Consider the following 13,802-nt stretch of genomic DNA (forward strand, 5'->3'; position numbering starts at 1 on the left):
TCACAGTTCTGAAAGCTGGGAAATCCAAGATCAAAGCATTGGCAGATTTGGTGGCCGTGAACCATTTCCTGGTTCATAGATGGCCATCTTTCTGCTGTGTCCTCATGTGGTACAAGGAGCAAAAGAGCTCTTTCAGGCCTTTTCTGTAAGGGCACGAATCCATTCATGAGGGTTCTAACCTCATGGCCTAATCACCTTCCAAACTACCTACCTTCAAACACCATCACATGGTTTCAACACATGATTTTTGGGTAGCTATGAACATTGAGTCCATAACACCTGGTTAAACAGGCTTTGTTTTTAATGACAGTGCTTCTAAAAGTCCTCCCTCTTAAAGGGGGATACAATGGGTGGCATTTTACAAGTTTGAGCATGGGCCTTTTAAGAGACACTAACATTTTGAAAGATGCAGCATTCCAAGGGAAATGCTGCTATAGACACATACCCAGTTCTTTCTAGATGATTGTAATAGCTGAGACCAAGATCCTGCAGAAACAGTACCCAGGGTAGGAACTAAATCTATAGGGAGATGAAATGGGACTTGCTTAGGGAGGTGGGAGGCCTAGTAGAAACTTCCCAGGTGCTGTACTTTTGTCTTCTGCTGGTTAAGCTTTATAACCATGCATTGGTTGGCTTCATTCTCTTTTCCTGCCATGCCCAGGACTGAAGCACAGTTATAGAATTAACCCTTTAATTCTTTTGCTTTCGAAGGTTTGATCTAATGAGACAATGCTGGCGGGAGAAGCCTTACGAGAGGCCGTCATTTGCCCAGATATTGGTGTCCTTAAACAGAATGTTAGAGGAAAGAAAGGTGAGTATTAAATTCAGGCAGGAGATCTTTAATTGGAATTCCTGATGTGCCCAGGGTGGTTCACAAAAAACACTGAAACAATTGAAGAAGTTCTTCTTGACATGGCCCTAAGTATTATAGAAACAAAGGATATCCCCCTACCCCCGCAACTTGGAAAAAGTTACAATTTTGGGGGGAAATAAGATTTCTATACAGGATATAGTCATGTACACAATGGAATAACATACAGAATTAGCCTATTAGAGCTAGAAGGAATTTTAGTCATATAGCCTGACCTTTTAATTTTATAGATGAAGAAATAGGCTCAGAAGTGGGTGATTGACTGAGGACACAGCAAGTATACAACAGAGCTTGACCTGCAGGTTACTATGAGGAGGGTCAGGAATTCCATAAAAATTTCTAGAAGTCAGTTGGCTATACTGATCTGGGAATCAAAAGAAAAGTAAATGTAGTTTAAAGAAATAGTCAAAACCCAAGTGGTAATTCAACTAGAGATGCAGGTGAGATCACACAGAGAGATGTGAAGATGAGATTCAGACAGGGGAAGGAACCCGAGAGAAGCTGAACACATTAGGAGGTACCAGTAAGACACTGTGAGAAAGGCAAGCTCAGAAACTGAGGATACAGTATGAAATCTTACTTGCAGAAGGCAAGGGGATGCATTTTAGGAAGAAAGTCATCAAATACAACAGAGGGACTGAGGACAGAAAGTATCCCCCAAGTGCTTAGTATTTTGAGTTGAAACAAACTAAGAAAACCAAGGTACTGCTGTAACTGCCGCTGGCAGAGGTGGAATCAAAGCAGCCTATGTCTCTGAACCATTCTCATTCTTCCAGACCTACGTGAATACCACGCTTTATGAGAAGTTTACTTATGCAGGAATTGACTGTTCTGCTGAAGAAGCGGCCTAGGACAGAACATCTGTATGCCCTCTGTTTCCCTTTCACTGGCATGGGAGACCCTTGACACCTGCTGAGAAAGCATGCCTCTGCCACGAGATGTGATATAGAAGTGTACATATGTGCTGTACACCTGGGACCTTCACCACTATAGATCCCATGCATGGATCTGTATAGTATGCTCTGACTCTAATAGGACTGTATATACTGTTTTGAGTAAGAATGTGCTGAAATCAGAATGCCTGTTTGTGGTTTCATATGCAATAATATATTTTTTTAAAAATGTGGACTTCACAGGAAGGCGTGAGTACAATTAGTATAATGCATAACTCATTATTGTCCTAGATATTTTGATATTTACCTTTATCTTGAATGCTATTAAATGTTTTGCTATGTCAAAGTAAAATATTGTTAATAAACCTAACAATGACCCTGATAGCACAGGTTAAGTGAGAGAAATATATGAATTCTAACAAGACATAGGTTAATATTTAAGAGACTGAAAAATCTCAGATTCCTCTCTCTCAATTTTATCCCTTGCCTGTAGCAGCCAGTCCCATTTCGTTTAGTCATGTGACAACTGTCTTGTGTTTCCACAGCCTGCAAGTCAGTCCAGAATGCTAACATCTAAAAATAGACTTAAATCTCATTCCTTACAAGCCTAAGAATCTTTAGAGAAGTATACATAAGTTTAAGATAATGGGATTTTTTTTCTTTTCTTTTCTCTGGTAATATTGACTTGTATATTTTAAGAAATAACAGAAAGCCTGGGTGACATTTGGGAGACATGTGACATTTATATATTGAATTAATATCCCTATATGTATTGCACATTGTAAAAAGTTTTAGTTTTGATGAGTTGTGAGTTTACCTTGTATACTGTAGGCACACTTTGCACTGATATATCATGAGTGAATAAATGTCTTGCCTACTCACGTCTCATCCAGGAGTGTGTCTCATAGCTATTGCCACATGTCCTTATTATATTTTAAAGAAAAATGCTTTAAATTATCCATCCCTAACACATGGAGTAGTTGGCGAGTATACTCCACTAGATACGGAATCTGAAACTCACCAGATTGAAAATTCTCCTAGAAGTATTCTACTGCCTAGTTCTTTTTCTTGCAACAGGAAGTACACCTTTGGGAGTGTTCCCAGTGTGAACCAAGGGCTTAGAATTGGAATTCTTTTTAATTGTGTTACAATGTTAAATAGAGTCCTCACTTAATGCCATTGATAGGTTCATGGAAACTGCAGTGCTAGATAATGAAACCAATTTTACTATAGGGTAACTGATAGAAACAAGATGCTATCCCCATCAAGCCACCATTGACTTTCTTCACAGAATTGGAAAAAACTACTTTAAATTTTATATGGAACCAAAAAAGAGTCTGCATAGCCAAGACAATCCTAAGCAAAAAGAACAAAATTGGAGGTATCACCCTACCTGACTTCAAACTATACTACAAGGCTACAGTAACCAAAACAGCATGGTACTGGTACCAAAACAGATACATAGACCAATGGAACAGAACAGAGGCCTCAGGAATAACACCACACATCTACAACCATCTGATCTTTGACAAACCTGACAAAAACAAGCAATGGGGAAAGGATTCCCTATTTAATGAATGGTGTTAGCAAAACTGGCTAGCCATATGCAGAAAAATGAAACTGGATCCCTTCCTTACACCTTATGCAAAAATTAACTCAAGATGGATTAAAGACTTAAATGTAAAAATCTAAAACATATTGTAGTTCTACATGCTGCACAAACTTTACATATTCTTATGTATTCAGAAATTACAACTAGGCAACTGAATTCATCCGGAACACTCTTTATTCCCAACAGCATATTCAAGCAAAGACACATAGCAAAATAAAAGCTGCTCTTTATAACAGTACCTAAATGGAACTTAACTAAATGGAAACACGAAGGAAAAGCCACTGAAATATTGGTCCAGCATGTCATCGCCAAGAGGGCAGACTAAGAGAAGCCAGCCTTTATCTTCCTACACACACAAAATAAATAAATAAAGACAGACAACTATTCACATACCATAACAACCCAGAGGGACTGCAAAGACTCATTATAGGATCTGCAGCAATACAGTGGAGCACAATAATGAAGAGCAACCACACAGAAAGGATTGTGATCAGCATACCTAATACACCAGGAGATGTCTAGGAACAAAAAAGGTGGAGGCCTTGGTTTGAGCCACACAGCAGAACTACTGTCGTCACCAGTGACCTGCTTTGCAGAGGATACCAGCATCTCCTGCCACTGAGGTATCAGATAGCCATTCCCACTGGAGAACCCTAGAAAATGAAATGTACATCCCTAACAACCTCTACCCCCAGAAGTGGCTGCTGTTGAGCCACTTTAAGAAAGGAGCCACCATTTCTTCTAATCCTGTACATACCTCAATCTTTGAGCTGCAGCCACTTCATAAGAGCCCTCAAGCTCCAGTCTCAGGCTCTGTGGCTACAATGGGCCCACACATGTCTCAGACACTGGAGCGACTGCCATAGTGAGCTAGTTTGTACTCTGGGCCCTAGAGTCCATACTCTGCATACCAGTTCAGTCGCATGGATAACTAGGCTCCATCCTAACCCTAGAGCCATGCTAACTCTGTGTACACCTGTGTTTCCATTCTTGGTTCCCTGGCTACTTCACAAGCATCTGTAGCTCAAAACTACTACCAACATGACAGACAGGGCGCCTGTGCCTCAAGCCACCAGCTCAGCCACCATAGAGAACCAGGCCTTGCTCTGACTCTGGAACTTCTCTAACACTGTGTGTGTCTGTGCTCCCATTCTTGGCTCTACCAGCTGATCCAGAAGCATCTGTGGCTTGCATACTGTTACTGTAGGAGGGTTGCTTGTGCCCCAGGCACCAATGCCATTAACCCCCAGATCTCATAGCGACAGGCCCTCCAAATGTTCTCATGCTTCAGGCCTCAGCTCCATGGCTGTTCCACAGGTACCACTCAAATACTGGTATTGTCACTATGGCAAGACAGCCCACTGACCAGACCCAGTGCCAAGACATACCCTCTCAGCTATAACTTCCCTAGTCGGAGAAAAGAGATCAGGAGGATCTCCTCAGCCATTGTCTCTAAGACCCCAACAACCCTTGCTGGCACTGTGGACATCCACAGTGTTGACCACTGAGGAGTCTTGCCACCTTTGTGAACACCAACCTCTGCAGACATAGCTGGTACCAGAACTACTGCAGCTCAGTCAGCAAATGGTCTTATATTCCATGGAGAGGAAGGTCTTTCCACAGCAAAACTAGCCCATGAGTTTTGCAAAAGGTGACTCCACCAAATGCACAGGTATCAACATAAGCAACAAGAAACATAAAAAAGAAAAAGACACCACCACCAAGACAGCACAATAATCTAGTAGCTAACCCCAAAGAAATATACAAACTGTCTGATAAAGAATTCAAAAGAATTGTTTTAAGAAAGCTCAGCAAACTTCAAGAGTATTCAGAGAAATGATTCAATAAAATCATGGAAAAAGTAAACAATCAAAATGAGAAGTTTAACATTGAAATTATATTTAAAAACCCCAACATTCTGGAGCTGAAAAATAAGTGAAATGAAAAATGCAATAGACAACGTCAACAACAGAATTGATCCAGCAGAAGAATCTGTGAATTCAAATATGTGATTTGAAAATATGTAGTCATGGGGTTGGGGGGAAGGATGAAAAATAATGAAGAATACCTATGGAATTTGTGAGACAGCATCAGAAGAGCACATGTTTGAGTTATAAGAGTTCAAGAAGAAGAGACAGAAAGGGGTAAGAAAGCTTATTTAAAGAAATAAATAGCATAACACTTTCCAAATCTGAGGAAAGATAAATATTTAGGTACAGGAAGGTCAAAAGTCTCCAAACAGATTTAATCCAAATAATATTATTACAGCAAGGTATATTATAATCAAACTGTCAAAAAGCAAACAGGATCATGAAAGCAGCAAAGAAAAAGAAGATTAACATATATAACAGAGTTCCAATAAGGCTAGCAGCCAGTTTCTTAGCAGAAATGTTACATGCCAGGAGAGAGTGGAATGATATAGTCAAAGTTCTGAAGAGAAAATAACGTCAACCAAGAATCCTGTATCTGGTAAGGCTGTCCTTCAGAAATGAAGAAATAAAGACTTTCCCAGACAAAAGTTGAGAGATTTCATTACCACTACATCTGACTTATAGGAAATGCTAAAGGGAGTTCAAGCTGAGTGAAAAGGATGCTAATTTAATAGCATGAAAATATGAAAGTCATTGGTGAAAGCTATCACACAAATTCAGAATAATACTGTAATTGTGGTGTATAAATCACTATCTTTAGTATGAATATTAAAATGGAAAGCTATCACAAATAATAGCTACAATCATTTGTTAAGGGATATGCAATATAAAAAATATAAATTGTGACATCAAAAAATGTTGGGGGGGTGGAAGAAAAGTGTAGTTACTTTAGTCAATCAAAATTAAGTTGTTATCAGCTTAGTCTACTATAACTGTAAGGTATTTTATATAAGCCTCCTGGTAACCACTAGCAAAAATCTACACAAGATACACAAAAGATAAAAAAGTAAGAAATCAAAGCACATACCACTAGAGAAAATCATCTTAAGGAAAAAGATCTACAGAACAAACAGAAAACAATTAACAAAATGGCAATAGTAAGTCCTTACATGTCAATAATTATCTTGAATGTAAATGTTAAATTCTCCAATCAAAAGACAAAGATTGGCTGAAAAAAAAAAGACCCAATTATTTGCTGCCTACAGAGACTCACTTCACTTTTAAAGATACACACAGAATAAGAGTGTAAGGATAGAAAAAGGTATTCCATGCAATTAGAAACAAAAAGAGAACAGGAGGGTCTATATTTATATTATATAAAATAGATTTTATGCCAAAAACTGTAACAAGACAAACAAAGTCATTATATAATAATAAAAAGAGCAATTTATCAAGTAGATAAAGTAACTGTAAATATGTATGCACCCAATGTCAGAGCATCTTAAATACATAAAGCAAATGTTAATAGATCTGGATAGAAATATTACAGAAATAAGAAAAATCGTAAGTGACTAATATGAACAACTATATGCCAACAAATAATTTAGAAGAAACTGACAGATTTCTAGATACATACCACCTACCAAGACTGAATAATTAATAAACAGAAAACCTGAGCAAACAAATAACCAGTAAGGAGATTATGAGTCAGTAATAAGCCTCCCATGAAAGAAAAGCCTAGCACCTGACGGCTTCAGTGGTGAATTCTATCAAACATTTAGGGAAGAAATAATACCAATTTTTATCAAACTCTTTCAAAAAATACTGAAAAGGAAGGAAAACTTCCAAGTTCATTTTATGATGCCAAAGCCAGATAAGGACACTACAAGAAAAGAAAATTATAGGCTAATATCCCTGGGTGAACACAGATGTGAAAATCTTCAACAAAAAACTAGCAAACCAAATTCAACAGCACATTAAAAGGATGATTCACCATAATTGTGATTTATCCCTAGGTTGCAAGGATGGGTCAGTATATGCAAATCAATAAATGTGACACATGGCATTAACAGAAAGAAGTGCATAAACCGTATGATCATCTCAATACAGGTAGAAAAGCCATGTAACAAAATCTCTTCATGATACAAATTCTCAACAAAATCTGTATAAAAAGGAATGTATCTTAACCCAGTGAACACCATATAGGACAATCCCCTAGCTAACATTATACTCAATGGTGAAAAGTTGAAAATTTTTCCTCTAAGATCAGGAACAAGAAAAGGATGCCCACTCTTGCTACTTCTATTGAACCTAATACTGGGAGTCCTAGCCAAAGCAATTAAGCCAAGAGAGCGAAAGAAAAAGCATCCAGTTCTGAAAGGAAGAAGTTAAATTGTCTCTGTTTGCAGACAATATGATCTTATATAATGAAAAAAACTCTACCAAAAAACCCTGTTAGTATAAATAAACTCAGTAAAGCTGCAGGATACAAAAATCAACCTACAAAAACCAGTAGTGTATCTATTTATTAACAACAAGCTATCTGAAAAAGAAATAAGGAAGACTCCATTTATAATAGTTACTAAAAACTAAGTAAGAATAAGTTTAACCCAAAAGGTAAAAGATCTGCACAATAAAAACTATAAAACATCGATGAAAAAAATCAAAGAAGACACAAATAAATGAAAGAATTTTTGGGGGGTACACCCAAGATGGCCGAATAGGAACAGCTTCAGCCTCCAGCTCCCAGCATGAGTGACACAGAAGACGGGTGATTTCTGCATTTTCAACTGAGGTACCGAGTTCATCTCACTGGGGCATGTCAGACAGTTGGCACTGGTCCATGGGTCCTTGGGTGCAGCCCAACCAGCAAGAGCTGAAGCAGGGTGAGGTATCGCCTCACCTGGGAAATGCAAGGGGGAAGGGAATTCCTTTTCCTAGCCAAAGGAAATTGAGACACACAACACCTGGAAAATCGGGTAACTCCCACCCTAATACTGCACTTTACCAAGGGTCTTAGCAAACGGCACACCAGGAGATTATATTCCACACCTAGACCAGAGGGTCCCATGCCCACGGAGCCTCCCTCATTGCTAGCATAGCAGTCTGGGATCTAACTGCAAGACGGCAGCAAGGCTAGGGGAGGGGCGCCCACCATTGCTGAGGCTTAAGTAGGTAAACAAAGCCTCTGGGAAGCTCGAATTGGGTGGAGCCCACCACAGCTCAAGGAGGCCTGCCTGCCTCTGTAGACTCCTCCTCTGGGAACAGGGCATAGCTAAACAAAAAGCAGCAGAAACCTCGGCAGATGTAAATGCTCCCGTCTGACAGCTTTGAAGAGAGCAGTGGATCTCTCAGCACGGAGGTTGAGATCTGAGGACGGACAGACTGCTTACTCAAGTGGGTCCCTGACCCCTGAGTAGCCTAACTGGGAGACATCCCCCACTAGGTGCAGACCGATGCCTCACACCTCACGCAGTGGGGTACACCCCTAAGATGAAGCTTCCAGATCAAAAATCAGACAGCAACACTTGCTGTTCAGCAATATTCTATCTTCTGCAGCCTCCACTGCTTATACCCAGGCAAACAGGGTCTGCAGTGGACCTCAAGCAAACTCCAACAGACCTACAGCTGATGGTCCTGACTGTTAGAAGGAAAAGTAACAAACAGAAAGGACACCCACACCAAAACCCCATCAGTACGTCACCATCGCCAAAGACCAAAGGCAGATAAAACCACAAAGATGGGGGAAAAGCAGCGCAGAAAAGCTGGAAATTCAAACAATCAGAGCGCATCTCCCCCTCCAAAGGAATACAGCTCATCGCCAGCAACGGAACAAAGCTGGACAGAGAATGACTTTGACAAGACAAGAGAAGAAGGCTTCAGCTGATCAAACTTCTCAGAGCTAAAGGAGGAACTACGTAACCAGCGCAAAGAAACTAAAAACCTTGAAAAAAGATTTGATGAATGGCTAACTAGAATAACCACTGTAGAGATGTCCTTAAAAGAACTGATAGAGATGAAAACCATAACACAAGAACTACGTGACAAATGTATAAGCTTCAGTAACCGACTTGATCAACTGGAAGAAAGAGTATCAGCGATTGAAGATCAAATGAATGAAATGAAGCAAGAAGAGAAGTGTAGAGAAAAAAGATTAAAAAGAAATGAACAAAGCCTCCAAGAAATATGGGAATATGTGAAAAGACCAAATCTACGTCTGATTGGTGTGCCTGAAAGTGATGAGGAAAATGGAACCAAGTTGGAAAACACTCTGCAGGATGTCAACCAGGAGATTTTCCCCAACCTAGTAAGGCAGGCCAACATTCAAATTCAGGAAATACAGAGAACACCACAAAGATACTCCTCGAGAAGAGCAACTCCAAGACACATAATTGTCAGATTCACCAAAGTTGAAATGAAGGAAAAAATGTTAAGGGCAGCCAGAGAGAAAGGTCTGGTTACCCACAAAGGGAAGCCCATCAGACTAACAGCAGATCTCTCAGCAGAAACTCTACAAGCCAGAAGAGAGTGGGGGCCAATAGTCAACGTTCTTAAAGAAAAGAATTTTCAGCCTAGAATTTCATATCCAGCCAAACTAAGTTTCATAAGTGAAGGAGAAATAAAATCCTTTACAGACAAGCAAATGCTTAGAGATTTTGTCACCACCAGGCCTGCCCTACAAGAGATCCTGAAGGAAGCACTAAACATAGAAAGGAACAACAGGTACCAGTCATTGCAAAAACATGTCAAAATGTAAAGTCCATCGATGCTAGGAAGAAACTGCATCAACTAGCGAGCAAAATAACCAGTTAATATCATAATGACAGGATCAAGTTCACACATAACAATATTAACCTTAAAGGTAAATGGACTAAATGGTCCAATTAAAAGACACAGACTGGCAAATTGGATCAAGAGTCAAGACCCATCAGTTTGCTGTATTCAGAAGACCCATCTCACATGCAGAGACACACATAGGCTCAAAATAAAGGGATGGAGGAAGATCTACCAAGCAAATGGAAAACAAAAAAAAGCAGGGGTTGCAATCCTAGTCTCTGATAAAACAGACTTTAAACCATCAAAGATCAAAAGAGACAAAGAAGGCCATTACATAATGGTAAAGTGATCAATTCAACAGGAAGAGCTAACTATCCTAAATATATATGCACCCAATACAGGAGCACCCAGATTCATAAAGCAAGTCTTTAGAGACTTACAAAGAGACTTAGACTCCCATACAATAATAATGGGAGACTTTAACACCCTACTGTCAACATTAGATCAACGAGACAGAAAGTTAACAAGGATATCCAGGAGTTGAACTCAACTCTGCACCAAGTGGACCTAATAGACATCTACAGAACTCTCCATCCCAAATCAACAGAATACACATTCTTCTCAGCACCACATCGCACTTATTCCAAAATCGACCACATAGTTGGAAGTAAAGCACTTCTCAGCAAATGTAAAAGAACAGAAATTATAACAAACTGTCTCTCAGACCACAGTGCAATCAAACTAGAATTCAGGACTAAGAAACTCAATCAAAACCGCTTAACTACATGGAAACTGAACAACCTGCTCCTGAATGACTACTGGGTACATAAGGAAATGAAGGCAGAAATAAAGATGTTCTTTGAAACCAATGAGAACAAAGATACAACATACCAGAATCTCTGGGGCACATTTAAAGCAGTGTGTAGAGGGAAATTTATAGCACTAAATGCCCACAAGAGAAAGCAGGAAAGATCTAAAATTGACACCCTAACATCACAATTAAAAGAACTAGAGAAGCAAGAGCAAACACATTCAAAAGCTAGCAGAAGGCAAGAAATAACTAAGATCAGAGCAGAACTGAAGGAGACAGAGACAAAAAAACCCTCCAAAAAATCAGTGAATCTAGGAGCTGGTTTTTTGAAAAGATCAACAAAATTGATAGACCGCGAGCAAGACTAATAAAGAAGAAAAGAGAGAAGAATCAAATAGACGCAATAAAAAATGATAAAGGGGATATCACCACCGACCCCACAGAAATACAAACTACCATCAGAGACTACTATAAATACCTCTACGCAAATAAACTAGAAAACCTAGAAGAAATGGATGATTTCCTGCACACTTACACTCTCCCAAGACTAAACCAAGAAGAAGCTGAATCCCTGAATAGACCAATAGCAGGCTCTGAAATTGAGGCAATAGTTAATAGCCTACCAACCAAAAAAGTCTAGGACCAGACGGATTCACATCTGAATTCTACCGGAGGTACAAGGAGGAGCTGGTACCATTCCTTCTGAAACTATTCCAATCAACAGAAAAAGAGCAAATCCTCCCTAACTCATTTTATGAGGCCAACATCTCCTGATACCAAAGCCTGGCAGAGACACAACAAAAAAAGAGAATTTTAGACCAATATCCCTGATGAACATCAGTGCAAAAATCCTCAATAAAATACTAGCAAACTGAATCCAACAGCACATCAAAAAACTTATCCACCATGATCAAGTGGGCTTCATCCCTGGGATGCAAGTCTGTTCAACATACGCAAATCAATGAACGTAATCCAGCATATAAACAGAACCAAAGACAAAAACCACATGATTATCTCAATAGATGCAGGAAAGGCCTTTGATAAAATTCAACAGCCCTTCATGCTAAAAACTCTCAATAAATTTGGTATTGATGGAACATATCTCAAAATAATAAGAGCTATTTATGACAAACCCACAGCCAATATCATACTGAATGGGCAAAAACTGGAAGCATTCCCTTTGAAAACTGGCACAAGACAGGGATGCCCTCTCTCACCACTCCTATTCAACATAGTGTTGGAAGTTCTGGCTAGGGCAATCAGGCAAGAGAAAGAAATCAAGGGTATTCAGTTAGGAAAAGAAGAAGTCAAATTGTCCCTGTTTGCAGATGACATGATTGTCTATTTAGAAAACCCCATTGTCTCAGCCCAAAATCTCCTTAAGCTAACATGCAACTTCAGCAAAGTCTCAGGATACAAATCAATGTGCAAAAATCACAAGCATTCTTATACACTAGTAACAAACAGAGAGCCAAATCATGAATGAACTGCCATTCACAATAGCTTCAAAGAGAATAAAACACCTAGGAATCCAACTTACAAGGGATGTAAAGGACCTCTTCAAGGAGAACTACAGACCACTGCTCAGTGAAATAAAAGAGGACACAAACAAATGGAAGAACATACCATGCTCATGGATAGGAAGAATCAATATCGTGAAAATGGCCATACTGCCCAAGATAATTTATAGATTCAATGCCATCCCCATTAAGCTACCAATGGCTTTCTTCACAGAATTGAAAAAACTGCTTTAAAGTTCATATAGAACCAAAAAAGACCCCACATTGCCAAGACAATCCTAAGCCAAAAGAACAAAGCTGGAGGCATCACGCTACCTGACTTCAAACTATACTACAAGGCTACAGTAACCAAAACAGCATGGTACTAGTACCAAAACAGAGATATAGACCAATGGAACAGAACGGAGTCCTCAGAAATAATACCACACATCTACAACCATCTGATCTTTGACAAACCTGACAAAAACAAGAAATGGGGAAAGGATTCCCTATTTAATAAATGGTGCTGGGAAAATTGGCTAGCCATAAATGGAAAGCTGAAACTGGATCCTTTCCTTACTCCTTATACGAAAATTAATTCAAGATAGATTAGAGACTTCAATGTTAGACCTAAAACCATAAAAGCCCTAGAAGAAAACCTAGGTAATACCATTCAGGACATAGGCATGGGCAAGGACTTCATGTCTAAAACACCAAAAGCAATGGCAATAAAAGCCAAAATTGACAAATGGGATCTAATTAAACTAAAGAGCTTTTGCACAGCAAAAGAAACTGCCATCAGAGTGAACAGGCCACCTACAGAATGGGAGAAAACTTTTGCCATCTACTCATCTGACAAAGGGCTAATATCCAGAACCTATAAAGAACTCAATCAAGTTTACAAGAAAAAAAACAACCCCATCAAAAAGTGGGCAAAGGATATAAACAGACACTTCTCAAAAGAAGACATTCATACAGCCAACAGACACATGAAAAAATGCTCATCATCACTCACCATCAGAGAAATGCAAATCAAAACCACAATGAGATACCATCTCACACCAGATAGAATGGCGATCATTAAAAAATCAGGAAACGACAGGTTCTAGAGAGGATGTGGAGAAATGGGAATACTTTTACACTGTTGGTGGGACTGTAAACTAGTTCAACCATTGTGGAAAACAGTGTGGCAATTCCTCAAGGATCTAGAACTAGAAATACCATTTAACCCAGCCATCCCATTACTGGGGATATACCCAAAGGATTATAAGTCATGCTGCTATAAAGACACATGCACGCATATGTTTATTGCAGCACTATTCACAATAGCAAAGACTTGGAATCAACCCAAATGTCCATCAGTGACAGACTGGATTAAGAAAATGTGGCACATATACACCATGGAATACTATACAGCCATAAAAAAGGATGAGTTCGTGTCCTTTGTAGGGACATGGTTGCAGCTGGAA

At 39.3% G+C, this 13,802-nt stretch overlaps 1 protein-coding gene across 2 annotated transcripts in view; it reads left to right on the plus strand.

Moving 5' to 3' along the window:
* The window catches only part of LOC105493864 (TEK receptor tyrosine kinase), a 124,003-nt gene extending 121,351 nt beyond the window's left edge, over positions 1-2,652 (plus strand). For both annotated transcript variants that reach the window (XM_011761815.3, XM_011761816.3), the window contains exons 22-23: positions 712-811; positions 1,648-2,652. In XM_011761815.3, coding sequence (XP_011760117.1) covers positions 712-811; positions 1,648-1,722 — 175 coding nt within the window. In that variant the 3' untranslated portion in view covers positions 1,723-2,652. The remainder of the gene's footprint in view (positions 1-711; positions 812-1,647) is intronic.
* Positions 2,653-13,802: the final 11,150 nt, after the last annotated feature.

The sequence above is a fragment of the Macaca nemestrina genome, chromosome 14 (genome assembly GCF_043159975.1).
Source record: "Macaca nemestrina isolate mMacNem1 chromosome 14, mMacNem.hap1, whole genome shotgun sequence".
Classification (NCBI taxonomy): domain Eukaryota; kingdom Metazoa; phylum Chordata; class Mammalia; order Primates; family Cercopithecidae; genus Macaca; species Macaca nemestrina.